The 27,296-nt window shown below is 47.3% G+C and overlaps 1 protein-coding gene across 2 annotated transcripts; it reads right to left on the reverse strand.

The window, feature by feature from the left end:
• Positions 1 to 303: 303 nt before the first annotated feature.
• On the reverse strand, positions 304 to 27,296 carry LOC104556051 (1-aminocyclopropane-1-carboxylate synthase-like protein 1). 2 transcript variants are annotated; one of them, XM_061998003.1, is made up of 15 exons: positions 27,257 to 27,296; positions 13,167 to 13,789; positions 11,563 to 11,622; positions 8,896 to 8,966; positions 8,328 to 8,397; positions 7,119 to 7,185; positions 6,550 to 6,647; positions 5,905 to 5,982; positions 4,943 to 5,043; positions 4,279 to 4,368; positions 3,213 to 3,258; positions 2,934 to 3,075; positions 2,252 to 2,394; positions 1,754 to 1,907; positions 304 to 862 (listed from the first exon to the last, which is right to left on the reverse strand). In XM_061998003.1, the coding sequence occupies exons 2-15, from the start codon at positions 13,770 to 13,772 to the stop codon at positions 564 to 566; spliced, it is 2,025 nt and encodes a 674-aa protein (XP_061853987.1). In that variant the 5' UTR covers positions 13,773 to 13,789; positions 27,257 to 27,296; the 3' UTR covers positions 304 to 563. The 2 variants fall into 2 exon arrangements, with proteins under 2 accessions (XP_061853987.1, XP_010198051.2); XM_010199749.2 differs by lacking the exon at positions 27,257 to 27,296 and adding an exon at positions 15,256 to 15,924.

Raw genomic sequence — 27,296 nt, forward strand, 5'->3', positions numbered from 1 at the left:
GACCTCAGACTAGCTCAGTCAACAGTCCAAAGAGCCTCACTCATGCAGATGAACCTGTACAGGTACTCATTGACCCTTAGCTGAGGCTAACTTAGGGCTGATGCTGGCTTCTGTCTCACAAAAACACCTCTTTGCAAAAACAGTGGTCTTCTGGCCCCAAAATAGTTAATGACATCTGATCATCACTCAGGAAACTTGACACATTTTAAGCACATCGAGTGTCTGCCTTCCTGAAAAGCCTGAAATAAGAGGCATGAAAAAATAAATGACACCATGGGACCTTGTAAGAGAGTTAAGAGCATATTCATTAGAAATGAAATACAAAATACAATGATGCTGCAGTGAGGGGAGCAGTAGGACCAACCCCCCCTCAACCCCATCCAAGGAATGTACCTATATAATACAAATCTGACATCTCAAGCAGCGTGGGGAGGAGGGGAGTTATACAAAGTCATTCTCTCGCTATACAGAACATCCATTATCTGCTGGAAGTCCCTGCTGAGGCGTTAGGGGCCCAGGGTCAGGCACTGCTCAGGAAAGCCCCCTGAAGGCACACTGAGCCCCTACTGCTTCCCCACCAGTTTGCTGAACACGTCGTAGATCTCGGTCTTCTCCTGGGCAAACTGCTCGGCCGTGTTCTTCTGCAGCCAGTCCGAGGAGCGCATCTGCTGCTGCAGGAGCCCGATGAGGTCGCCCAGGCTGGAGCTGGTGGCACAGGTAGGCTCCTGGTGGCGGGACACAAAAAGGACTTCTTCTGTGCTGTCTGCTTTGCCATCTTGATCTGATTGACAAGGCTGCTCCTTCTCCTCAGCCAGAATCTCCTGCTCTCGCTCTTCCAGAACCTTGCGGATCCGCTGCATACCTGTGGTGGTAGAAAAGGTAATGGATTAGTTTAAACCACAAGTGTTCTCTAGGACCTGGGGGTTCTGGTTGATAACAAACTAACCATGAGCCAGCAATGTGCCCTCATGGCCAAGAAGGCCAATGGCATCCTGGGATGCATCAGGAAGAATGTGAGCAGGAAGTTGAGGGAGGTTCTCCTCCCCCTCTCCTCTGCCCTGGTGATGCCTCATCTAGAGTCCTGTGTCCAGTGCTGGGCTCCGCAGCTCAAGAGGGACAGGGAACTGCTGGAGAGAGGCCAGCACAGGGACACCAAGATGATCAGGGGACTAGAGCATCTTCCTTATGAGGAAAGGCTGTGGGATCTGGGGCTGTTCAGCCTGGAGAAGAGAAGGCTGAGGGAGGAATCTCATCAACTTACGAGTACCTAAAGGGTGAATGTCAGGAGGATGGGGCAACACTTTTTTTCTGCAGTGCCCTGTGACAGGACAAGGGGTAATGACCAGAAGCTGGAACACAGAAAGTTCCATATGAACAGGAGGATAAACTTGTTTGGTGCTGAGGTGAGGGAGCCCTGGCACAGGCTGCCCAGAGAGGATGTGGAGGCTCCTTCTTAGGAGGTTTCCAAACACACCTGGACATGTTCCGGTGCCCCCTGATGGAGGGGAACCTGCTGTAGCAGTGGGTTGGGCTGGATGAGCTCTGGAGGGCCCTTCCAACCCCACCATTCTGGGATTCTGTGATTCTATGAAATCCATCAGAGCCAGAAAGATTTTGAGGATGGGAGGAAAGAGAAGAAAAGCAGAAAAGACAAGAGGATAATGGTAACAGGATAAGTTCAGGATAAAGGAGAGGAGGAAGCAGTGCTGCAAAAGTCCTGGTGGGGAGAAAAAGAGGGGAAAGCATGACTCACCTAACTGTAGCCGGTGAGTCTTGTCAGCAAAGATGATGCGGAACCATCCAGGTTCGCTGCATTCAAAGGCTTTACCACAGGACAGGAGGACCTTGTTGTCTAGAAAACGCCTCCAGAGCAGCATCTCCTCCTCAAACGTGCCTGTCCTAAGGTACTAGGAGAGTCAGCAGAAGGGCCAGAGGTTAGTAACATGTATGCTAAATCACTGAGATCCTCATGAATTTGTGATTCCCATGAGGTCTGCAAAGGCCAGGGGAGACACCTTTTACCTCTGGAGTACGGCAGTTTTGATATAAAGGAAGAAATGGGGAGGAAAGTGGCTTGAGAGCAGTAAGATTCCTGCAAGGAGGGAAATGCAGACAAACGAAAGGAAAAGAAGGGATAGAAATACCAGGCAGCCCTTCCCTCTGCTCACCAGAGTGCTATGTGTTAACACAGAATGTTTATCACAGTATTAAGCTCATCCCAGGGGCTGCCTCCCTTCCTAAGGCCACCAACCTTTCGGAAGTCAATCCAGACAAAGAAGCCGGCGTTGCGGTTCAGGAAGGGAACCCCCAGTGTCTTCAGCTCGTCTGTCACAAAGGTGTGGGCAGCTTTGAGGCGGGCATGGTTGGCCCTCAGGTACACCTGGTTGATCCAGTCTGAGCAGAAGGAGAAGTTAAAGAACACAAAATAAATCACCAGCTGAGAAAGAATTTAGATCCGTCGAAGTTTCCAAAACACTCAAAGCGCTTTTTTTTCCTTCTCACTATTCACCTCCTTTTTTTGTTTCCTGTTTTCCCTCAAATAGCAGAAGGAGGAGCAAGAACTGTTTAGAAGTTTCATGTCTGTGCATAAGAATATCTTGCTGACCTTCCTGAGGACGTTTCACTCCAATAATAGCTCTTAGTTGATGTGGACTGTGGGCACTCCATCCAGGGCAAAGCTAGCAATCCTCATCCCACAAACCTGTGTGCTTCATTTCTGCTCAGCTGGTTCTGCTCAACGCTGGCTATTTCTATACAAACAGCTATCACACTTCTTCAAAGCTGCTCCTCTAATTCTGCTGATCGGGAGCTCTGCAAAAATGGTCCTTTTCTGCAGAACTGTCAGCCCCATGTCACCCAGGAGGTCACTCTGGAAAGTAAGGGGAGGGGTTCCCCAGACACACACAAGGGCAGCCATGGAGCTGCTCACTCACCTCTGTCTCTAAGCAGCTGAGCAACCTTGTGCTGGACAGGTCCACAAACTCCATGGAAATAACACAGCGAAGCCACTGCATTTGCAACATCTTGGTTCTCTGTATACAAAGTACCAAAACGAATCCCAGAGACAGCAAAATCCTGCAGAAGACACAGAGAGACAAGAATATACAGGAAGACCAGGATCCTCTTTCTACTGCCTTGTTCATGCACGAGGAACCTGAGCTCACCAGGCCAGCCCTAGCAGCCAGGAAGCCACAATGGCAACCAGCACTCACCTTGCTTATTCCCCACATCACATGAGTCCGCTGGGGATCAGGCAATCTGTATGTGGAAGGATGCAGATGGGCAATTAGTGTCATAGGTGCTGAAGCTTTTGGATCACCAGTGCAGCATTGCAGAGACAGAGAGGCAGCATTACACAGTGACAGACAGTGCAGCACAGAAATATCAGTCAAGCAGGGAAAATTCAAATCCGACCTCCTAAATTCAATCCAGCTCCTAAGTTCCAATTGAGAAGCCAGGAATGCCCTGGAACTAGTTTTAGACATGATTTTTTAAATCTTTCAGAGATACAGATACTTGCCAGTGCTTTCTTCCACACACAGACTTCCTGCACACACAAAGCTTGTATGTACAATGCTACAAGTCAGGCCTGTGCCAATGTATTTACTGAGCACTAAAAGTAGCTTTCTTTTTTTTTCCAGACCCCAGTATTTTGTAAGGTTGTACATCCAAGCCCAGCAACTTAACCAAGTGTATTGTATTTCTTTGAGCATAGAAAGAGAGACAGCATCAGTGGTGATAACTAGAAGTTAAAACAAACTAATGACGGGAAACAATCCACAGCATATTTTTAAAAGATGAGATTTGAGTGTTTCATCTCATTAAAGCAATACCTAATAAACCCCATTCTCCAGTCTGTAATAACACTGTGATCTGGGACCACTATATGAAAAAGAAAGCAAACAGCAACAGAAAGTCTTTATGGGCACCAACAGAAACATAGGAAAGAGTAACAACATTTAGATGAGGGGAAAAGCCTCACTCTCAACAAGGGAAAAAAAAGGTCTCTCATTTTGGGGGCTGCCCCAAGCACATACCAATGCACACACTGAAAAGTGTACCACAGCAGAAAACCAGCTATCATATTTACTTGCTGGATTGCACTTGACAAAATGCATTTGCCATTCAGAAATGACAAAAAGGAAACAAAAGAAACCAGCATGAGGCAGATTCGGAATTTGCTAGCTCATGACTTAACTTCCAGTCACAAGTTCTCAGCAAGGCATCATGTTGAACTGTCATTGGAAGATGGCCAGGGGAAGAAGGAGCTGATTTTACCTGTCCATGCCCAGGACACTGTGAAACGTGGCCGATTCATCAAAAACTGACAGCATGTAGATCTCATCTATTATCACATGCAATTCATGTCTGCAAAGGGACAAAATGGAGATTACACAAGAAGCTGCAGAGACAAATTCAGGCTTTATACAAAGGAGAGGGACATCGAATTTTGCAGCAGCACTTTTTCCACAACTCAGAAGGTCTGTTGCGTGTACATTGGAGTGATTTATGTTCACCTGTCACCCACTGCAACCATATAATGAGATAAAAATGCAGTCACTTCCAATGCACTAGTGAGAATTAGTTCCTGTATGTACCATATCATCATCCTCTCAAAGTCTCACAGAACCTGAACCTCAGAGAGCATCCGTGATGACACTGGGAACCCATATTCACCTATTTCTTTGTCTTTGCTCATACAGGGAAACTGAGAAGGACAGAACTCAGCTTCCTACCAACAAATACAACTTGCACTCCTTACTCTGCCACTCCAGATGACTGCATGGTCCATGTTCCCCTACCCCCAGACTTCCCTTCTCTCTTAAGCCCACTGCTGTTTGCCCGACTTAAAAGATATGCAGAGATAAATTCAGGGACAGCAAGTGGGACAGCAGCTCCTGGAATCCTACTGGGGATGCCTCTGCCTTCCAAACTGACATACCTTTTAGCAAATTCCAGGTAATCCCGTAGCTCTGACAAGGAGTAGATGTCCCCAAGGGGATTTTGGGGATTCAGAAGAATTAAGGCCCTTACAGTGACACCCTGCAGAACACAAATAATGCTGTATTAAGGGAGTGCTCATCAGGGGATTAATTTTCAGTCCCTCCACTTGAGCACTGAGTGTGAACACAAGACTCCCTTTCAGCTTCCACCACAACTTTTCAATTCAGAGGTTAGCTTTGTATGAGAAAACTTGTGGCCACAAATTAAGATTGTTTTGTTTACAGTTACATCACTTGCAAAGTGAACTGAGGAAAAGGTTACAGAGTGAATCTATGGTTTAGAAAAGAGAGAGTAGGCCACAACTGTTGCCATCTGATCAACTAATGTTCTCAGCATCGAAGAGAACCTTCAATGAGCTGTATCAAGCAATTAGGAAGTGACAAAATACTGAAGAATGCCCAGCAGTGAGGCAAGAAAGACAGGGATTTGAGCTATGGGGATGCAAAGTGTTGTCATTTAGAGCATCCTTGGCTGGAGATGTCAGAGCTGGTAATGATCTAAAGATGCACATATAGGGTTTAGGATAAGGTTAAACCTTACAGACTAACCTTTCAGAAACATGATACTCATCTGCATTTATCTTCTAGGTTTACATCTCTCTCCCTCCCAGTGTTCTTGGATTCACCTGCACTGCTGCACACAGCAGTCAGTGTTGGGGTGACTTCCTGAAGGAGAAACCCTGGGTAGTCCTCACTTTTTAGTTCATGCTCAAGTACATTTTTTTAGTGACGTTCCACATAGGGATTTGCCAGCAGCCACCTCTCAAGGTGGCCAGCAAGGACAACAGGAAAGCTTGCTGCTAGGGTTTGGCAATGTTTGGATCTTCAGGCCACTTCTGGAATGTGCCATCCTAAACATATTGTAGATTTAAATAGTAACGTGAAGTTCAGCTAAACTCACCTCTGCCCGGGCATCCCGCAAGGCCTTTTCCAGTTTGTCCACTGTGAGCTGAAAAGGCCGAGTGCTTGTCCCAGTGATCTGAAAGAAATCATAAAGATTAAAGAAGGCCCAGTTTTTTCAACAGAGCCTGCCTTGAGCCAATCCTCTGAGAATGTTCACCCAAAGGAAAAATAAAAACCCAATAATGACCTAGCAACCATCTGCTTATCCTTTTAGGCTACAATAAACAAATAAAATCAAAGATGTGTTCAGCATAGGCTTGCCACACAGACAGAATTCTCTGGTTATTCTTGAATAACTAAAACAATGCAAGACCTCCATCTGCTCCTCCACCCTGGGACCATCTTTAGTAGGACAGTACACACTTCAGTCTTCAAGACTCAAGATGGTCATTTGTTTTCTCTCTCAAGAGCTGTTTTTGGAACACAAGATAAAGCGTGAGACTGGAATCCCAGATTTATGGTCTTGAAGAACTTTCTTGCAAATGATGTGCCAGTTTCCCAGCATTAAATTGGCTACAGGTCCATGGGCTGTAGCCTGTCCTTGTTCTGAGAACTGCTTTCAGAGGTTCCTAAAGCTTGGCATTTTTCAGTAACAATTGTTTTCTAACTAGAGAAGTTGGCATTCCCTTCCCTCAGCTCTTACCTTACTGTCTAAATAGGCATACACCAGCCTGACATTACCATAGAGGAAGACACTCTGGGTAATATCACCGTAAAAGGGAGTAGCAATCAGAACAGCTTCTGGAACCAAGGAAACAAAACTGGTTATCAACAGGTCACAGTCCTCCTCTCTCTTCTAATGCACTCCAGCTAAACACCAAAGCTGGTTTACAGCTGTGCCCTCTGGAAACACTCCAATGTTACTGCCTTTCCCTCCAATTTATTTTTACATTGATTCTTTAATCTTCTGGAGAACCCAGGTAAACATGAGAATATAGGTCACATTTAGTCTTAACAGACTAAAAGAGGGCACCACAAGAACAGGGAAGGCAGACAGGGCACGACATCAAGTATGAGTGCCTGACATCTGCAGACCATGAAGATGATGAATTTCAGAGCACAGTTTCACAGGAAACAATAACTTTATGGTAAGCCAATGCCAATCCCACTATTTCACTCCTGTCAAGCAATATTTAAACAGACTAACACATTATTTCCCAGAAAAAAAAAGCCCAACCAAACATTAAAAAGATCTTCCAGCTGTCCACTTACCCCCTGGATCACAAAGGACTGTAGCTAAAGCAGAAAACAGCGAGCCACAACCATTTAAAACAATCACCTATGGAAGAGAGAGAGAGGCTAGTGACAAATCTGTCCATAGAAAAACAACATGATAAATAATCATTTCTGACCCTATCACTGAAATACATTTTCTCCCCAATTCTCTAGCATGGATGCTCCCAGATTTTTTCTGCTGAAATCCCACTTCTACCAGAAACAACTTTAATCACGTTCTTTGCTTCAGAGACATTTTTGTCCCGGTGGCATTCTTGGTTCTAATAAGCAATTTAGAAAAAGAGTAGGCTTTAAGTAAGGAAAAAAATGGGGAGCAGTTCTGAACTGCTAGAAAATGAAACTACTCTGCATCAGCTAATAAGTGTTACTATCTCTCTGTGGTAACAGCAGCTCTGATCTCCTGCCAAATTCGTGCAGAAGTGGAAACTACTGGAGCAGGTTTGCCTCCTGCTTTGACTCCATGAGTTTCACTCCAAGTACCAGGCTGAATCTGCCATCTTGGAGAAGCAGGGATAAGCAAACTGAACCATGGTAACTTCAGCTGATGTGAAGTATGAGCTTCTGCTGAATTACTGCAACCAGAAGAGGAATGGCTGCACCAGCTCTTACTGCCTCCAGTGCTCAGCAGAGGCAGGACCACCCTGACCTCCACAGCCACCCACGCCTGGCCTGCTTCTCTCTCCAAGTCAGCAAGTCCTGCAAGAGACCCTGGGTTTTGATGCCTCCCTCCCAGCAGAAAGTTTGAAAAGCTCTGGTTTTACAGGCTAAAACTACTCTTGGCTCAACGACAGATTTTTGTCCTGAGGTGTAACAGCAGAATGAGACTAAATTAAACTCGACCGACACAATGGGCACTCTTTGTCAAAGCTGAGGGATACGGGCACAGAATGTCCCAGAGCTGAATAAAGAAGTGAAAACAAAAAGCCTCACTGAAAGCACTGGCATGAGGAGCTCACACACAAAAGTAAAGCATGAAGCAAATATATGTAGTAGACCTGAAGTGTTCTGTCTGAAGCTACTGAAGCTATGTCAGAAGCTACCGAAATTGCTATGAATCAGTCTCATTACATGATAAAAGGCTGTCACCTTACCAAATCTTTTGTTTCAAGGAAAAAGAAGCTGAAACTGTTTGACAACAAATGGCAACACATTAGAACAGACACCAACTGAAAGTGGGTTACCCACATTTTCTGCCTTAAGAGGTGCAGGAGCCTTGCAGTAATAGGTCAGAAACCGAGCCACTTCCTCCCGTAAACTGAGAAAACACAAAAGCAAATATCGATTCAGCTTGTTCTCCAAGAGGCTGGGCTTCCCCAGCTCCAGGGCACAGTAAGAAATAAAAGTAAACAGTAAAAATAAAGCCAGGGCACAGTAAAGTCTGGTGAAAACAACTAGAAAACAGGACAGCAAAGGTGTCACGGGTAACGTCTGTAACGGTGCACACACTTCCAATAAGCTTTAATGGAGGCACAGAAGAGAAGGACTAAAGTCCACAAGTGTTCACCAAAGGAACTGTTTGGAGTTACCCAATTTGTTAATGCATTCAGTGATTTTGCTTCAGACAATCTGCATCTTCTCCCACGTGAAAGGATTGTTAACTGGCAGGGCAGCTGATTTACAGTTATGCAAAGAAGAAGATGATTAGATGACCCAGAAAAGTTTTAACTAGTGAGTGCAGAGGTTTGTATTCATCCATTCTGCTTATAAGGCAAGTAGTCAAAAAGAGAAGCATGACAGAGAAGAGAGGACTTACAACATATGTCCCTTCCAGTCAGGATACTGAAGCAATGGAGGCTCCATCAGATTCATATCAGTCTGTGTCAGCTGTGAGCAACGAGAACCACCATTAAAAGCACAATCACTGATATCAGAAACATGGAGAGAGATGGGATCCAGGTACAGGCACGTACCTGCACAGACACACAGAGACACACACACACACACCTGCAACTTCAACATCTGTAAAACTGGACTGAGAAAGCCACTGACCGTCGAAATTACTGCAGCTTGGAGAAGCAACAACCAACAAACTGATCAGTGATACTTCAGGTTATGTGAAGTACGGGGCTTCTGCTCAGTTACTGCAGCCAAAACTTTGCTGCACAGAGCTCTACAAAAAGGATGCAGAAGGAGCACCACAGGAGATGCCTGTTACCAAGATGCCTGCAGAAGACTTTCTCAGCAAATGAAGCAGTCTCAGAGCATTTCTCCCAAGCTCTGAGGACAACAGCTTTCTGCTGGAAAGCAAGTCCCAATTGTGAAAGCTCATTCCTAGGCTGTCAGAAAGAGACGGAAAGGATTGTGACTCACAGTCAGATATGCATTTTCTTTAACAAACTTTCCAGATAATATTTTATTAACAAATTCTAGCTTTCATTTCTGTCTCAGCTGCAAGCTACTGCAGCTCCTTCAGATCTATAATTCTGGTAAGTTTTGCTAAGTGTTGAAGCTTTCAAAAGACAGGGGGGGGAATGAGATTACCTTCTGCTTCTTCTCCAGGGTAGACACTTTGTTCCCTATTAGGAGTTCATTCTGATCTCCAGAACAGATTCACCTGAACAGTGGAGACCTTTTCAATGTCTGTACTTAAAGTATGCACACTGCTTTTATCTACATATTTTCAAGGCTCTCAGGATTTCTCAGAAGCCAGTTCTACGAAGTTGCAAGGTGAGAAGAGGACACTTTACACAAACCAAAAAGGTATAAACAAATATAACACACAATGTGCCTTCCAAATACTTAATCACAACTGAATCTATGAGTTCATGTTAAAAAAGGTGAGGAGGGGGGACACAGGACATGTGGGTGACAGTGCAAGGGAGGAGGGAAATTCAACATGCAGTGTGGAAGTTTCCTCACTGAACAACAAAACCACAACATTCTGGTCTAGTGTTTTAACAACCAGTGCCAAGCTCTGGAGTTTAAAGACATTGTCCTTATCCCAGGCAGAATTACAACCTGATATTATAGGACTAAAGTTCCTTTATTCAGCTGTAGATAGTCTTGAAGCCTATGAAGCATGAACTGTGCCTCCTTAGATCTCTAGGTCTCCTAAACTTATCTAGAGAATGCAACATAAAACACATCAGTAGACTTGGCCAAAACTTACTATGCCATAATAAAGAGGAGAAGCCTTGAAGGTAATGCATTCAGGGTTAAGGCAACCAGATGGGCCAACTGAAAGGAAGACCACCTGAGACTTCTTGCCACAAAATAATCTCTCATTTAAGGGTCAAAATCTGAAGAGAGAAATCTGGTACTGTTTCCACAGAATAAAGTAATGCAAGTATTTATCGCCTCAAACAGCAACAAATTCTTTGTCTCCAACCCCAGCTGGTGCTGCATTCAGTGTGTCCACACTGGAACTCCAGGCTCCAAGGACTGAGAAGCTGGTAATAATAACTTTATTCAGCTCGTTGCCACCAGCGCTGTGGTTCATCGCACTATGGCTGACAAAGCCTTAACTCATTTCCTTAATGAGGTTAATTAAGATGCAGCTCACTACAGTCTCCTTCTGCACTACTTCCTGCAGGCTCGGGGTTAGTTTTAAGGGGAAAGGGTACCACCTACACATCCTAGAAGGCCCCTTTTTTTCGTGCAGGCAGCAGCTCTGCCTTACCTGTTCTTTTAGCTGGAAGGCGCCGTGGCGGGGTAGCGTCCCCCAGGCAGGGCAGTGGCGGGCAGAAATAAAACAAGGAACACTTTGAGGGTGGGAACCGGTGGAATGGGAGCAACTGTGAACTTTATAAACCCCAGAGGCCAATGTATCCGACCCTGAGCCACCTTCCCTCCCCACAGACAACTTCAGGTAGGAGAAAGTGCCACTTGTCCTCCCGGCCAGTGATTCTTCAATCAAGAAACACTCCCCTATGGCACGATGGTGGTGTTTTCTGTTGACTTTTTCTCCTTTTGGAGTTGTGCCACGTGTTTTGTGCATGTCCCTGGTGGTAGGAGTGAGGAGGTAGCAGCTGACCTAGTTTGATTTCCAAGAGATTTCCAGAGCTGCCACCCTGGCACTTTGGGGGTCAGTTCAGAACTGGGCATCCAAATCGTGTGACTTTATAGTACAAAGATGTGAAGATCCTTGAAATGTAATAGACCTCAAAACTAATTTCAAAGCCTCTGTATTAAATTAGCTACTGCCAGAAGGAGAATATAAAATGCATCTTATTTCTGTTTAGTTTTCTGATCCAAGTACATGCTCATCATGAAGAGGAACAGCAAAACACCCTCGTTCCTATCCTCCTAGAAGAATAACATAAATACAAGTACAAACAGCTGGATTCAAAAGTGACTTCCAACCAAACAAAAATTCACTATACCAGAGGAACCTGAGCAACAGCAATAGCTTTAGGAAAGTGGAAGCACTGAGGAGGAACTCCAGAGTCAATTCAGTGCTTCATTTTGGGACAGGACTTACCCGCTTTGACATCAGGTCAAAGCAGAGTTTATTCTCACTGGTGCCAAAGTTTATGATACCCTAGAAAAAGAAAGAAATTATTATTTATAGACACAAAAACCATCTGCATACACCACCTCAATATCACTTGACTAAAATGCCTCCAGAAAGCCTAGCAAGGGTAAGTCAAAGCACAGTTCATATAAACTTCACCATATATAACTGGAGACACGTATCTATGTGTGTGTGTTTACATATATATCCCAGGCACTCAGCTTCTTAGTCAATGAACTGTCTGTGAATGAATATATACTAATGGTTTCTATTAAGGTGTTTCACTCAATCTTGAATTCACCCACTGGTATATATCTAACTGCAAACTAAATCCTAAACCAAGTCTGAGAAAACAGAGGTTTACCCATCTGCAGCAGTTTTAGACAAAGTTTGGGATACATTTATCTCAAAGCATTTGTTTGTCAGTCATTACTACTGCACTCCACTGATTTGCTTGGAAATCACATAAACAGGTGGTTAAAACACGACATTTTCCCCTCTGGAGAGATGACCCTACAGTTCCAGGTTTAGGATTTGGCCCCACTTATTTAGCAGTCCATTAGATCTCAAGGAGCTCAAAGCTACCAGCACATTTTCACTACTGGGAGAGACTGTGTCAATAAATTCTCCAAAGGAAACCTAAACAACTGCATTTTTATGATGTTACTGAAGTCCAAGTCCAATTTTAGGCATTATTTGTTTAAAAAGCTGCCTCCTACATAGAGAGCAGTTGGTGGAAGCAGCAGTTTGTGCCTAATAATGCACCTTATATCAAAAACTTCACTTGAGTTTTTCTATCTTAAAAACCTAGTTTTCACCTCCCCAACAAAGTGTGACTAAAGTCAGGGCCAATAATCATAAAACTATTGAATTACTTTGGTTGGAAAAGACCTTTAAGATCATCAAGCCCAACTCCTCACCTCACACTGCCAAGCCCAACACTAAACTAATAAAATCTTTTTAAAGTTTCAAGTAGTCCCGTACTTGAACATGGGGTCTATTTAAAAGCAATCCACACATAAATCATCCTTTGTCTCAGCTCCACCTGTTACTCGGGAGTAATTTGCAGTGAAGTGTTCACTCTCACTCAGTGCCACAAGGGGGGTATGATGAGCTACTTACAGCCGAGCCGCCGAGCGTAAACGGGCAGAAAAAGTGGAGTGTTAGTGAAAAGTGATTTTAAAATAGATAAAAAAGTCTACTCCTTAGCTGCTGTACCTCCTGCACCTGCAACAGCCTGATAGAATCTGATAATCTGAATCAGAGATGGTCTTCAGTGGACAACAGAAGCGATGAGGTGAAAAGAGAAAGAAAGGGAGCTCTTGTTTTAGATCTTTCAAGGTCTGCTACTGCTCATGACAGAGGAACCAAGTGCAAACCCGAGCTCCATCTTCGCTACACAGATGATCTGCAAAGCTACTTTTTGTTTCTCTTCCTCAAACAAACAGCTTGACCCACCAGGTATTAGTGAGATCAAACAAAAACAAACCCAACCCAAACCCCCCTCCACACTTTTAGCCCGTCTGTCAGCAAACCTCTAGCCAGGAAAACACTCGGAGGTTCTCACTCACATTGGGGTTCTTGTCTTCATCGTACTTGTCAGCATGATAAGCTTTGTAGCCTTCCTCAGTGGAGCCACAGAAAATGTTGGCGATGTTGCCACGGGCAGAGAGGTAGGGGCTCCTCTGGAAGTCGCTGGGACTGCAGAAGCCCTGCATGTCGACCCTCCTCTCAGCGAGAGGACGGGCCCTCAAGTCATGCGGGTCACCCCCTCCTCCTCCTCCTCCTCCCATCCCCGTGATTTCTGACAGCGCCTGGCTGAAGTCCAAGCCCCGAGGCACCGCCACAGAGGAGGAGGAGCCACTGTGGCTCTGCTTCAGGATGCTGAGCATCTGGGCGAAGACGTTGAACATGCGGAACTCGTGCTCCCGCTCCAGCTCGAACCGCCGCTGCTCCAGCTGCATCCGCCGCTCCTCGGCGTCCAGGTCGCGCTGGAAGCGCCGCTCCTCCAGCTGCAGGAAGCGCTCCTCCATGGCCCGCTGCGACGCCAGCGTCTTCAGCAGCAGCTCATCCAGCGGGTCCTTGGCTCGCTGCCCTTTCCGCTTCTTCCTCAGGCGGTGCAAGGCGGAGAAGCCAGGCCGGGGAACCACGTTCTGCATCCGCGAGGAGTTTGACATGTTGGGCTCACTGAAACCTGCCAGTGTGTGAAAGGGAGGCAGAAAAAGCAAAGGTGCAGTGAGTAAAGTGGCTTGGATGTGCTTTACTGCCTGCCCCTGCCCCTTCTAGAAACACCCTGCCATCTACTGTAGAGTTTTACAGGAATCATAGAACGGTGGGGGCTGGAAGGAACCTCCAGAGCTCATCCAGTCAACACCCCTAGCTAAAGCAGGTTCCCCTCCATCAAGTCATATAGGAACATGTCCAGGAGGGTTTGGGAACCTCCTGAGAAGGAGCCTCCACATCCTCCCTGGGCAACCTGTGCCAGGGCTCCCTCACCTCAACAGCCAAACAAGTTTCTCCTCCTGTTCATATGGAACTTTCTGTGTTCCAGCTTTTGCCCATTACCCCTTGTCCTGTTACTGGATTCAACAAAGTGTTGCCTCATCCTCCTGACATCCACCCTTTAAGTACCTATAAGCGTTAATGACATCCCCCCTCAGCCTTCTCTTCTCCAGGCTAAACAGCTTCATGTCCTGCAGCCTTTCATTACAAGATGTTCCAAAAAAACCCAAAGGAAACTTGTCACATCTTGAAGTTTGCAAGTGTTTTGAAGCTTGTTTTTACCTTCACACATTTGGCACCCTGGTACTTGACCTGTGAGTTAACCTGAAGGATCACCAGTTCCCTTCACCAGACTAACTGCACAACCACCACCACAAAGAGGACACAGCATTTGTTCCCAATCTCAGACATGAACCTCACACTACCATCTCTCTTTTACCCCATCATGCCGTGTTCTTCCATCACTCAGTCCTAGATTGGTTTGAAATCCACAGGATTTCCAGACTGTCCCACTCCTGGCAGTCAAGCAACAGCCAGATGCACTTCCATCTCCTAAAACATCTTCAGGTCCTAAGAATAGCTTAGAAATCCAGGCAATGAGTATTCCCAGGTATTCTTGATATTGTCCTAAAGGATTAGATCCAGAAAATATCTTAAAAGAAGGTGAGGTAAGTTTCACCTGCAGGTTCACCATGGGCAAAAGAGGGTCTCCTGATACAATTCTGCATGAGGATCACAGACAGCCCTGGTGATGTTCAAATGCTACCGTAAACCATGTAAGTTTTGGGTTATTTTTCAATAAAGGAAGCACTGTCAGCATCAGCTGCAGAAATCTAGTCCCAAGTGCCTAGCCCGGCTCACAGGAGACGTGCCAGCCCTTTGGATTTCAGATGCAACGTTTAGCCTAGCAGAGTAATTTTAGATTTTATTGACCTGCAGCAAGATATGTTTGGGGAATTGGTCAGAATATCATGAATGCTGACAACAGCCTTCTACTTCAAAAGCTTTTTGGGATGTGGAGAAGTAAGGACTCTAACGTCAGTGAGAAGACCAGGTGTCTAATCTTTGTACCAGAAAAAAACCCAAAAAGACAACAAATCTCTCTTTCTGGGAAATCAGGCAGAAACCTTATGCTGGAATGTAAAAGGCTGTCCCTACCTGAAGGTGAAACACTGGTTTCAATGGGAATCTCCACCCTGGAGATGGGAGAGTCGTTCTGGGCCCTCTCCAAAAAGGCTCTCTCCATCTCATGTTCTTCAGGGGAGCCCTGCTGGTAAGACATGGATGGTGGGGGCTCTGGGGTCAAGCAGTGCTCATCAGAGTTCACCTCCTCACATTTGATTTCCATCAGTTCAGGGTGCTGGGGGTGTGCGAAGGGCAGGGCTGAGGAAGCGAACTGGTGGTGGTACGTCTCCACCATGCTGCCCTGCAGCACCTGCTGAGCCATCACGCTGCCGCTCAGCGAGCCGTAAGCCAGGGCGGGCCGGCTGGTCAGCACCCGGTCCATCACCTCGTAGAACTTCCACGTCCGGCCGCCCCGCGGGGCTTTGCTGTTGTCCTTGATCCGACGGTACTCCAGCTTCATCTTCTTGATCTTCTCGCGGCACTGGTCGCCCGTGCGGTGGATGCCCTTCTCCCGCAGCACCTCAGCGATGCGGTTGAAGACGTGCTGGTTGCGCAGGCAGCTCTCCAGCTCCATCTGCACCGACTCATCGGCCCAGAGCTGCAGCAGCTCCACCACCTCGGGGTCCGACCAGTTACTGCCGCGCTCGTACTTCTTCCCCCGAAAATCCATCGCTCCGGGGCAGGCGGCCGCCGGGGGCTCGGCCCCCGCCCTGCCCGGCCCCGCCGGCTCAGCGGCGGGAAGGGGCGCCGAGGGGGGCCGGGGAGGGGGCGGCGGCGGCGGCACCGCGGGAGCTCCCGACGCGGGCTGCGCCGGGGGTCCCGCGGCCCGGCCCGGCCCGGGCTGCGCACCTGCCCCGGCCCCTGCCCCCGGCCCGGGGGGCCGTGCCCCCCGCCGAGATGGGCGGCTTGCACCTCGGCCTGGAGGGCGCCCGGACGGCCCCGCCCGCCCCCAGCCCCGGGCCGGCTCTAGGGCCGCCGGCACGGCACGGCTCGGCTCGGCTCGGCACGGCTCGGCTCGGCTCGGCACGGCTCGGCTCAGCTCAGCCCACCCGCTAGAGCCGGGCGGAGCGAGCTAGCGGGGAGCCGGGCCGGCATGTTCACATCCGGGGTGACGCACATGCGTGCGGCCTTATTCCGGGATAACTTTATCCCGTGCCAGGCGCTCGCTGCGCGCCCGGGGCCGCGCCGGGCTCCGAGCAGCGCCGCAGGGTCCTTCTGCCCGGCGCGGCCCTGCCTTCGCTCCGCTCCGCCCCGCCCCCGGGCAGCGCCGCACCGCGCTGTGCCGGCCCGTACCACGCTCGGCCCCGGCTCTCCCGGCGCTGCCCGGCACGGCTCGGCACGGCCGTGCCCGCGGTGCCTCCCCCTCGGGGGCTGTGCTGGCGGGCCCAGGGCCGCTCCCGGCGCCGCAGCTGCTTCCCGGGCCCGGGATGGCGGCGGCGGGTGCAGCTCCAGGCGCTGTCCGCCGTTGCCCCGGCAGCCCCTCAGGATATGGGGACAGGGCACTGCTTGCGGTCCCGGGACACCGGTAAAGAGCTTGTGCGTCCTGTTGGACCGTCTTTTCTCATAGCTGTAGAGCTTTGCAAGCAGCGGGGATGGAGGGACCAGGCGTTACAGAGTTGGTGGCAAAGTGCAAATCCTCCCCGGTACTCCCTCTGCTACATGCCTGAATGGGGTAGAGGGCTGCAAACAGCAAAGGCAAGATTTCTTGCTTTCCCTGTACATCACCAGGTCAGATTCCCTACAGGGATCTGTCAGTGCAGAACTGGAGCCTTCACAGAGCTGTCCTGCTGCATCAGCCGTGAAGGTGGCCCCAGGCCACACTGCAGGACAGAGCGCGTTGCACCATGGCCCATCGGTTTGGAAGTTTCAGTGGCACGGTGGCCTAAAGACAGATCTCTAAGGCAGCGGGTATGAACGTAAAAACAGTACTTTATGAAGAAAAACAGAATGCAACACGCTGTGCCCATATCCTGTATCACGGGTCTTTGGGCCAGTGCACAGGTTGTGAAGCACGTAACAGATCAGTGATTTCCCTTTTAGATCAAAAGATCTGCTTCATGGTAGCTCTGTGGGGTTTTTATCCAACTCTTACTGACACTCCTCTGCATTTTAAGAAGTCGTTTGCAGCCACTATGATTTTAGTTCTCAGACTGTGAAATGGAAATAAACATCTTAACCTTCATGATATGTTGTGAAACACGTTGGATGCTGTCTCGGGGAAGCCTTAGCTTTAGAAATGGCACTGCCTTGCCTAATAACTCATTGTCAGATAGTAAGCTGCTTAACTAGTGTTTGTACTTCTGCACCCCCAGAAGAAAGATGTGCTTTTACTTTCTCAGGGTTTTCTTTCCCCCACAGGAATGGCACTCTGTGTTCTACAAATAAAGCTTTAATTTCATAAGGACGTTTACATTGACTGTGTGCGGGAGTACACAAAGGCCAGGCCATGATGGATAGAGCTATTGAGGATAGAGTTTAACAGTAAATAAAAATAGACTAAAGGCAGCACGGAATAGCCTTTTAAAACAGCTTTTCAAAGAAACCTGGCTGCAGCCTGTTAGACCTGAGGGCCGTAACTTAGACAGGAAGTAGTAGAGCATCTCGAAAGTAACTCAGCATATGCCCTGGCTTGAGAAAGGGCTACTTAAAGGTATAGAATCTGGATTAATGACATAAAACAATACTGATAAATCATGTTCATGGGTCAGTTGTTTCCACCTTCTTATGCCAAGTGGAGCGGAAACTTGTTGTTCTTTAAAAATGAAATTAAGAGCTTCCCCTGCACTTGTGTTCCAGGCCTGCATGGTGTCAAGAACAAACCTATCACACACTGTTACATCTCCATGATCCTTTGAGCTGCTTTTCCAATTCTGCAGGAAAAGAGGACTAGCAGGGGCTGTGCTCCCAAAGTGCAAGGCTGAAACATGCACAGTGCAAGCCACTGAGAACTGCAGAACCAAAAACAGAGACTTTTGAACTGCTTTGGACACTTGTTTTAGTGACAAGTAGATGCCACTGAGTTTGATGTATCTAAAGCTAATTCTTTTAACACTTGTTGACAAAAACCCCTCTCTGCCTTTGCTTTTCACGCAGCAAGCTGAAGAATGCAAACCAAACGCTGCCACAGTGTTCCGTCCTTATTCACAGAGGATGTCATGCCTTGGTTTCATCTCAGCAGATGACAGCCGAGTGCCACAGTTACAGGCCGTTCCTTCCCTGAGCAAACTGTGTATCCCAACTCCTAACAAGCCATGACACACGATCCTGAAAATACCCCCTTTAAAAACTGTGTTAAGCTTCACTGTTTTGTTCAGTTTTGTTTATAATGGGTGTCCAGCTCCACCTTAGAGAGCAGCGTTGGGCCTACACGTTGCAGCAGGTGACCATGCTCTCCTCACAGTGCCTGTAAGCGATGATGTTTAAAGTACATTTCCATTAGGTGTGGAGTCTTACTCAATGGCACGGTCACAGCACCAAAATTAAAGCCCTGGAAGCTGAAATGCCTGTTTCTGTGCAGCAGATTGGGAAGCTGAGCAGAAGGGGCCCACAGAATACTGGGCCTTCAGCTGGGAGATGTGACATCCATCACAGTGGTTTGGGAAGGGAAAACTTCCACAAAGGCAAATGCAGGCCCTGCAATTCAGTTAAATGTCAGACGGCAACAATAAACTCTTTTGTTGTAACTACAGCAGCTTTGTTTTAAAAAAAGAAAGCAATACTTTTTTTAAAAGCCTCAGGATTAGGGAAGCCTTCATGCTGCCAAGAGGAGCAGTTTGGGTTAACACCTCCAGAGTCATACAGCTCTGCCCTTCTCCCAGGGGAAGCCATCCTCATCCCCTCCCAGCAGAGACAGCATTTGGCACTTCCCACCGCTGAAGATTTGCCAAGCAAAACCTCTCTGGCCAAAAGGGCTCATGCCCATCCATACGAGGGGGTGGGCTGGAGGTGGTGGTGGGCTGGAGGCGGGCGGGAGGTCGTTGCACGCCTCCTGCCAGGCAGGCAGCTGGGTGGCCGGCGTGGTGATGGAGGACAGCCCCTGCAGAGGGTGCTCCAGCCCCAGCTACACTGCTTCAGCCGGGTGTGCAACCTACTTCGGGTTTTACTGGAAACCCGGCGGTAGGAAGGCACACGTGCAAGCAGGGGGACCTTAGCAGGCCATGCAGGCATCAGGGAGAGATTTAACTGCAGGGTTAGTAAGCCCAGCAGGCCTGTTTTCTGGAAGTTCAGTACATGGCTCTCCACAGGTCAGTGTATAAGGAAGTTTCTGCTGCAGGCAAATAAAACACAACTCTTTTCAACATCCTCTGACGTGGAAAAGGATGCTGGTTTGACTCTTACAGTGCTGTAGATCACAGGAAGGTTACTGTCCTGGGCTACCAAGATGCTGAGGGGACTGGAGAATCTAATTAGGAAAAGCTTCAGGACCTGGGGCTGTTTAGCTTGGAGAAAAGAGAAGACTTGAGGGAGGGGAACTTTCCTACATTTAATAAGCACCTAAAGGGTGGATGTTAGGAGAATGAGGCAATACTTTTTTCTGTGGTGTCCACTGACAGGACAAGGGGTAATGGGCAAAAGCTGGAACACTGAAAGTTCCACTGAAACATGAAGTAAAACTTGTTTGGTGTTGAGGTGAGGGAGCACAGGGAGGGTGTGGAGGCTCCTTGGGAGGTTTCCAAACCCACCTGGACATGTTCCTGTGCCCCTGATGGAGGGGAACTTGCTTTAGCAGGGGCTTGGACTGGATGAGCTCTGGAGGGCCCTTCCAACCCCCACCATTCTGGGATTCCATCATGTGTAGCATCTGCTGGCAGTTCTTTACTTAAAGCCCAGCAGCACTGTGACCAAAAACACAACCATCTGATGCCTGTTTCCATATTGACTTGGAGTTAAAGGATTTGAGCAGACTCAGCTCAGGTTCCTAAGAGGTGACACTGGTAAAAATTCTTTGCAATAACTGGAGCATGGAATTAAAGTGCAAACAGAGCACTGAGACAAAAACATTCTTCCATCTTTCTACTTTGATAGATAGCATAAAGAAATATGATATTTTGCCATGTTATGGGACAAACCACAACTTGAAACTCCCTTAATTCTGTTAGTTTCTGTGGACCTGAGCTGACACCCTGGACAGAGATGGAACAAAACAGACTGCATCTCATTCCCCAGATTCATAGAATCATAGAATGGTAGGGGTTGGGAGGGACCTCCAGAGATCATCTAGTCCAACCCCCCTGCAGAAGCAGGGTCACCTAGATCAGGTCACATAGGAACATGTCCAGCTGGGTCCTGAAGACCTCCAAGGAAGGAGACTCCACAACCCCTCTGGGCAGCCTGTGCCAGGGCTCCCTCACCTCACAGTGAAATAGTTTTTCTTATGTTTAAGTGGAACTTTTTGTGTTCCAGCTTCATCTCATTACCCCTTGTCCTGTTGCTAGCTACTATAGAAAAAAGGGATGTCCCAACCTCCTGACACACATCATTTAGATATTTATAAATGTTAATAAGATCTCCCCTCAGTCTCCTCATTTCTAGACTAAACAGCCCCAGTTCCCGCAGCCTTTCCTCATAAGGAAGATGTTCCAGTCCCCTGATCATCTTGGTGGCCCTGCTCTGGCCTCTCTCCAGCAGTTCCCTGTTCCTCTTGAGCTGAGAAGCCCAGAACTGGACACAGGACTCCAGATGAGGCCTCACCAGGGCAGAGTAGAGGGGGAGCAGAAGCTCCCTTGACCTGCTGGCCACACTCTTCTTGATGCATCCCAGGATGCCATTGGCCTTCTTGCCCACGAGGGCACATTGGTGGCTCATGTTGAGTCGACTCAGGCTGATTGGCTTGAGTGTTTTTAATGTACTGGCTAGCCCTGTGACCAGTAACAAATAGAGATAAAGTCAAGCCAATTGTCAAAATTCATTTGTTAGAGGGATTCAAGAAAGGAAATGGATTGAGATTCCTATGCCCAATCCTGCTTCTGCAGTTTCAGATCCAGACAGGCCAAAAAAGAAGAGGGGCCAATTACCTTCTTCAAAGATACCTGAATTCCCATTGATTCAGCTGCCATAATACAGTATCTGTTATTCATAACTCTCTATGGTACAGATGAAATGCTGACAAATTGCAGATTGCACTCCTGCTAAACTGACAAGGGCACCACAGTTAACTAGGGAGCGACAGGGTCTGTGTTTTCATAGAATCATAGAATTGTTTCAGTTGGAAAAGACCTTTAAGTTCATGGAGTCCAACCCCTCCCCTCACCCTGCCAAGCCCACAACTAACCCATGGCCCTCAGCACCTCAGCTCCACGGCTTTGCAAGAGCTCCAGGGATGGGCACTCCCCCACCTCCCTGGGCAGCCTGGCACAGGGGCTGACAACCCTCTCAGGGAAGAAGCTCTTCCTCAGCTCCTATATAAACCTGGCACAACTTGAATCCATTTCCTCGTGTCCTATCACTTGTTATTTAGGAGAAGAGACTGACCCTCACCTCACTACAGCCTCCTGCAGAGAGTGCTCATGTCTCCCCTCAGCCTCCTCTTCTCTGGGCTGAACACCCCCAGCTCCCTCAGCTGCTCCCCATCACACTTGTGCTCCAGCCCCTTCCCTAGATCTGCTGCCTGGCTCTGGACACGCTCCAGCCCCTCAGTGTCCCTCTGGCAGTGAGGAGCCCAACACTGAACACAGCACTCGAGCTGCAGCCTCACTAGTACCGAGTGCAAGGAGACTTCTTCAGGGTGAAGTAACAGTGGCGACCCTCTCCTCCCACAACCAACAAAACCCCTCAAACGCAAGATCTTTAATACAGCAAATAAATTTAACTTCCCACATGATGCTGACATGTTATACTGTATGCAGAGGAAGTTCTTGCAGTGCTTCCCACCCTGTGCATCCCTCTGCCAAGGTGTGCCAGGCACCTCGTGGCCCTGGCAAGCAAAGGCACTCATCGTTTGCAGATTCTCATGTACATTTGATTTCCTTGCAGAGCTGCCTGAAATCTTCCCTTTCTTAACACTTTGCATCACCCTAGAGAAAGAAATCCTAAGAAGCTTCACTGTGAAGGACACATGGTGTGGCAGCTGACAAAGTGACCTCTGCAGTTTCTTCATGGTCCTCAGTGCAGGAAGAGGACTGTGGGGAAAAAACCACTTTGAAGAGAATAAAGGAAAATAAGTACTGGCTGGAAAATGAGCATCCTTCTATGTTGCTTCCCTCTTGTCATGCTGTTTGCATTAGCCAGCCATGTATATTTATTTGTTTGGCTTCTTTCTTTTTTGGCCTCTGATGCTTCTTGGGCTGGCTGTGCTCTGCACTGAGAGTTCTTTGCAAGGAGACATGCAAATGTTTTCTCCTTATCTGCTGCCAGAAAAGAACGTGGGTCATTTCAGAACCACAGACATGGAGCCAAGAACCTCTCAGTCCCTTTTGTAGCCTCCAAACTCACATCTGCAGATCGCAAAGATCTCAGTTTGATAAGGTCACTGTTTTTATCATCGAAAGCTTTGCATTTTGATGGTATTATCCTTTAACCTGAAAGAGATATTGAAACAGTAGCTAATAGGCTTGGGAACATGGCAACAACAGGGCTATGTGTGTTGCTCCACAGACTCAGGACATGCCAACACCGAATTTGCTCTACTGAGGTAAATACAAGAGCTAAAATTCCCCAAGGAATCACATTAAAACACCAGTATCACCTTCTCTGTGGCTGGCTAGACCATGCTCTTCAGTTGCCCTAAGACTTTTTGTCCCTCTAGTGTAAAGAAAGGGGGATTTGGGATCTGTCACCATTTGCCTTACAAGAGAAAAGCCAAAAAGCAAGGCAGAGAGCAGGCTACCTGGCCCTTGTCTGATGCTAGACATGGACACAGAGACCTCCATGTTCAGTCTGACACACAAAACAGTCGGGGTTAGATTTCTAGATAAAACCATGGGTGAGAATTATTCTGTAATTTCATTTATAATAGCAAGGAGTTTATACTGCTTCTGCCCAAAATAACTTCAGGAGCTGAAATAGGGTTCTTGCTTCCTGTAACATGAGTAAAAGTCAAGCAGGATACTTCTAATGTGCCCCCAGCAAGACTTGTTCACTCCTACTGAGTCTTTTCTAACTGGAGCAGGGTCAGTGTAGTTTTTTGGAATTGCAGGAGAAATGATCTGTGTACAGTGGGAAGCCACACAGGGTAAATAAGGCTTTGCCACAGAGCTGCAGTGCTATCCCACAGCACCCACGGTTGCAGGTACCCTAGGCTTTCACAGGGCTCTGCCAGTGCAACTCAATCCCAACATGCCTGAGCCCTGCAGCTATTCTGCTTCAGTCTTGCTGCACTGACAGCAGATCATAGTCCTCATCCTGACCATCCATTTCTGCTCTGCCAGGCATGAGAATAACAAATGATGGTAACATTTACTGGTAGCCTTGTGCCCGAGGCCACAAAACTCACATCACTGCTTGCCTGAATCAGAGAGCTACAAAGGCAGCATCAGTGTACCCATCCAGCTCAACTGTGCTCAGCTTCTGCTTCCCTGAACCAAGCATGATCCTCAAAAGGGGAAGTTTCCCCTCACATATTGCCAATTCTGTTTATCTTTTCTTAGTAACTGATATTAAATAGGTTTAGGTTTGGGGTTTTTTAAGCTTTCCTTTGTAGTCAATTCATGAGAGCTGGAGGCCTATTATCCTTATTCTCTCCATCTCGTGCAAGAGTTTCAGTGATGTTGCCCTTAAAAAGTCAGCACTTGCTCCCAGGAACATTGATTGTCCTTATGCAACTACCAGCATGCTCAGGAAACAGCCTGACACTCTGTGGGACAACATTGGTCTTGCTGAACTGCTTAAGACCAGCTGCCCAAGCTGGACAATTCTGTGATGCTTCATCCAGCCGTGCTCTGTTTATCTGAACTTGATGTGGCACAGAAAAGAAATCCCAGGTTTTGAATACTATTTTAATACAAACTTCCTGAGAGCAGGCTGGGGAATTCATTGCTGTCTGGCTGTGCAAGGGAATGAATGACAGGGAGGTTTTTGAGCTGCCCAAAATACACTTGTAAGTAAGACTAGCAGAAATTTGATGCTAACATCAAAATTCAGACAACGATGTTGGATTAATTACTGTCTGGAAAGGGGCATAAGCAGAAGTCAGAATAGCACAAGGATCTGATACCTTTAAGTAGATATTAAGAGTTTATCTTTGGTTCTGTGTGATCTTCCCTTCACAGTATAGTATGGATACAAAAATATGATCAGAGAAAGAAACATGTAAGTGGTCAGGATGGAAATCCGTTCTCCCAAGACTGAAGATCCTTCCAATTTCCCACATGGAAACCTGAAATCCCTTCAAACCTGGTGGCCCCCAGACACTTGAAGCCGAGGAGAGGATCCTCTTGTACTGACATTCATGCAGCATGTTATTAGTATTTGGAGGATAAAATAAGGCAGAAACAGTCAACAAAGTCAGGTGGGTGCTGCTGCTAGCTTTGTTACTAAAAGGGCTGCCAAGAACCTCTTTTCTCCTTTTCTTGTTGAGAGATTTCTCCTGCCTCTGCTGCTGATCTGGCATGGACTGGCAGGGACACTGCCCAGTTCCACAGCAGATTACCAGTAGCTTGAGACTGGAAGAAAAACTTCTCTGCCCAAAGGTTTGTCTCACAGCTGTATTATGAGGGTTGTTCTCTTCTGTTATTTCCATCTCTACCTGTGGCAGCTCTACCATGATGTGTTTCCTGGAAGATGTAAAGTGTTTAAATCTCCCAGTAAAGACTCCAGCCTACATAAGCAACCTCTTCAGTCCTTCATTACATTTGGCATAAGAAAGGCTTCCTAATACCTCTTATCTTCCCTGCTACAATATAAGCTGTACAGGAGATTTCTTGTTCCATCTATCACTGAGGCAGAAAACTGTTTGTCTTCTTTCTTTCACAGCAAGCTGAGAAGCTAAAATACAGCCTTTGCTTCCTGACAAACTCAGTATCATGTGGAGAAAATCTTCTCTAGGCTTATGATTGTTTTTGTTTTTCTTCTCTCAACTCTCTTAAACTCATCTTTTGGAAAATCTGGCACCCACAATTAGGCAAAGTGCTAAGCAGAGAAAGGAGACTGTTTCAGAGACAATCACAGAATGGTGGGGGTTGCAAGGGACCTCTAGAGATTATCTAGTCCAACTCCCCTGCTAAAGCAGGTTCCCCTATACTTGTGTCCAGTTGTTCTAAGATAACATTGGTCTCTTAACAGTAGCAAGCCATTTGGAAACACTTTTCTTATCCCTAATAACCTAATTCCTCTCCTACCTGCTGTCCTGCAAGCCTTTGCCTACTTTGTATTTCTGTAGTGGATTATTAATTCCTATTTTGTGCCTGTCCACATCAAAGATTTTTTCCATTTGATTCTCCAATGCCTGAAGATCCCTTTGAATCCTGACCCTGTTCTCCCCTGGGCTTACACACCCCCAGCCTGACACTGCTATCACTTTTGATAAGCATTATATCTGTTGCACTTATGAAGCCATTAGTAACAAGCCTAACTGACTGGTAGACCCCTCATTGCTCCCTCCCTGGTTCTCTGAGGGCTGTTCAGGGAACAGGCTTTGCCACAGGGCTGTGCACTTGTATTCCACGAGTTTCACCTGGGGTGTACGTCTGCAGCTGGTTTATCATGAAAAAGCATGGCAAACCTTGCCCAACTTGAAATAGAGGACATCTTTTTCTTCCCTGGTTGGCTCTTCTGTCAGAAAAAAACAAAAGGCAGACTGCTCTGAGAGGATTTCTCCCTGCCAGGCCTGTGCACCTGTGACTTATCACCTTGTTAACTTCTACATGCTTACGTATGGCTCGTTTGTTCTGCTTTTTCCAGGAACTGGAACTACACAGTTCTTCTCACCTCTTCCTCTCCTTCCTTCATCAGGCCATCATTAAGTACACCCTTTTCCTACATAGAATCGTTTCAGCTGGAAGAGACCTTTAAGATCAAAGTCCAGCCTTTGTCCCAGCCCTATCAACCACTAGACCATTTCCCTAAGTGCCGCATTCACTCATCTCTTAAACACCCTCTGGGACGTGACTCCAGCATCTCCCTGGGCAGCCCGTTCCAATGCCTGACAAGCCTGTCAGGAAAGAAATTCCTCCTCATATCCAGCCTGGCACACATTTCCTCTTGTTCTACTGCTTGTTACTAGGGAGAACAGACCAGCCCCCACCTCACAACATCATCCTTTCAGGTAGCTGTAGAGAGCGAGAAGGTCTCCCCTGAGCTTTCTTTTCTCCAGGCTAAACAGCCCCAGATCCCTCAGCTGTTCCTCATATGAAATGTGCTCCAAATCCTTTACTAGCCTGGTAGCCCATCTCTGCATCCTCTCCAGCACAAAGAAGAGCCCAAAACTGGACACAGTATTCCAGGTGCAGCCTCACCGAAGCTGAGTACAGGGGACATCACACTTGAGGATCTCATCCACTTCTTGTGGTGAGATCACTGCCTGCATTACAGTGGTGCAGACCCACCCAGGAGACTGCCACAAAGCTAATTAGACCAGCTGATCCTCAGCTGGTGTGAGCCAATGTACAGCTCTTCCATCTCAGTCTCCAGGGTGTACTCCCCAGTGTGTACCAGCCAAATAATGATGAGTTGACTAACAGTCATCCTGCTACACTGGTCCAGTTCCAAAAGCTGGCAGAGGGGAAAAAAAATTACTCTTAAAAATATAGCTGTTGGTCATCCCAATCTGGTTTTCGACCATAGAACAGGCAAATGCTTCATGTGTGTTTATGACTGTCACCTTATAACACAATCATACAACTTGCTTCCACTTTACATCTAAGAGAAATTCATTGACTTGTCACAGGTCAAAAAAAACCTGTGTGGAGAAGCACCACCAACAGATATTGTCTGTCTGCTGCAAGTTCAGTGCTCCACAACGACAGCAGCATCACTTAACCAGAACTAGGATGCCCCAGAAATGAACTCTATCCATTGCCTAAGCAAACAAAAATATATCCCCATATCTTCCAGCTGAAGCAAAACACAGTGGAGTAAGATACTAATATTTTGCTCTTACCTGTGGGCTTTGCTGGTAGAAATAGAAACAGGCTGGCTGA

This window comes from Colius striatus, chromosome 6 (genome assembly GCF_028858725.1).
Source record: "Colius striatus isolate bColStr4 chromosome 6, bColStr4.1.hap1, whole genome shotgun sequence".
Lineage (NCBI taxonomy): Eukaryota > Metazoa > Chordata > Aves > Coliiformes > Coliidae > Colius > Colius striatus.

Bases quoted from the DNA above. Each gene is read 5' to 3' on its own strand.
- LOC104556051 (XM_010199749.2), bottom strand. From the start codon at position 15,892: ATGGATTTTCGGGGGAAGAAGTACGAGCGCGGCAGTAACTGGTCGGAC. The intron at 7,186-8,327 runs GTGGGTAACCCA...TCTCTTCCATAG, and splicing joins CACCTCTTAAGGCAGAAAAT to GTGATTGTTTTAAATGGTTG. The intron at 6,648-7,118 runs GTAAGTGGACAG...CCTTGGTTCCAG, and splicing joins AGTCCTTTGTGATCCAGGGG to AAGCTGTTCTGATTGCTACT.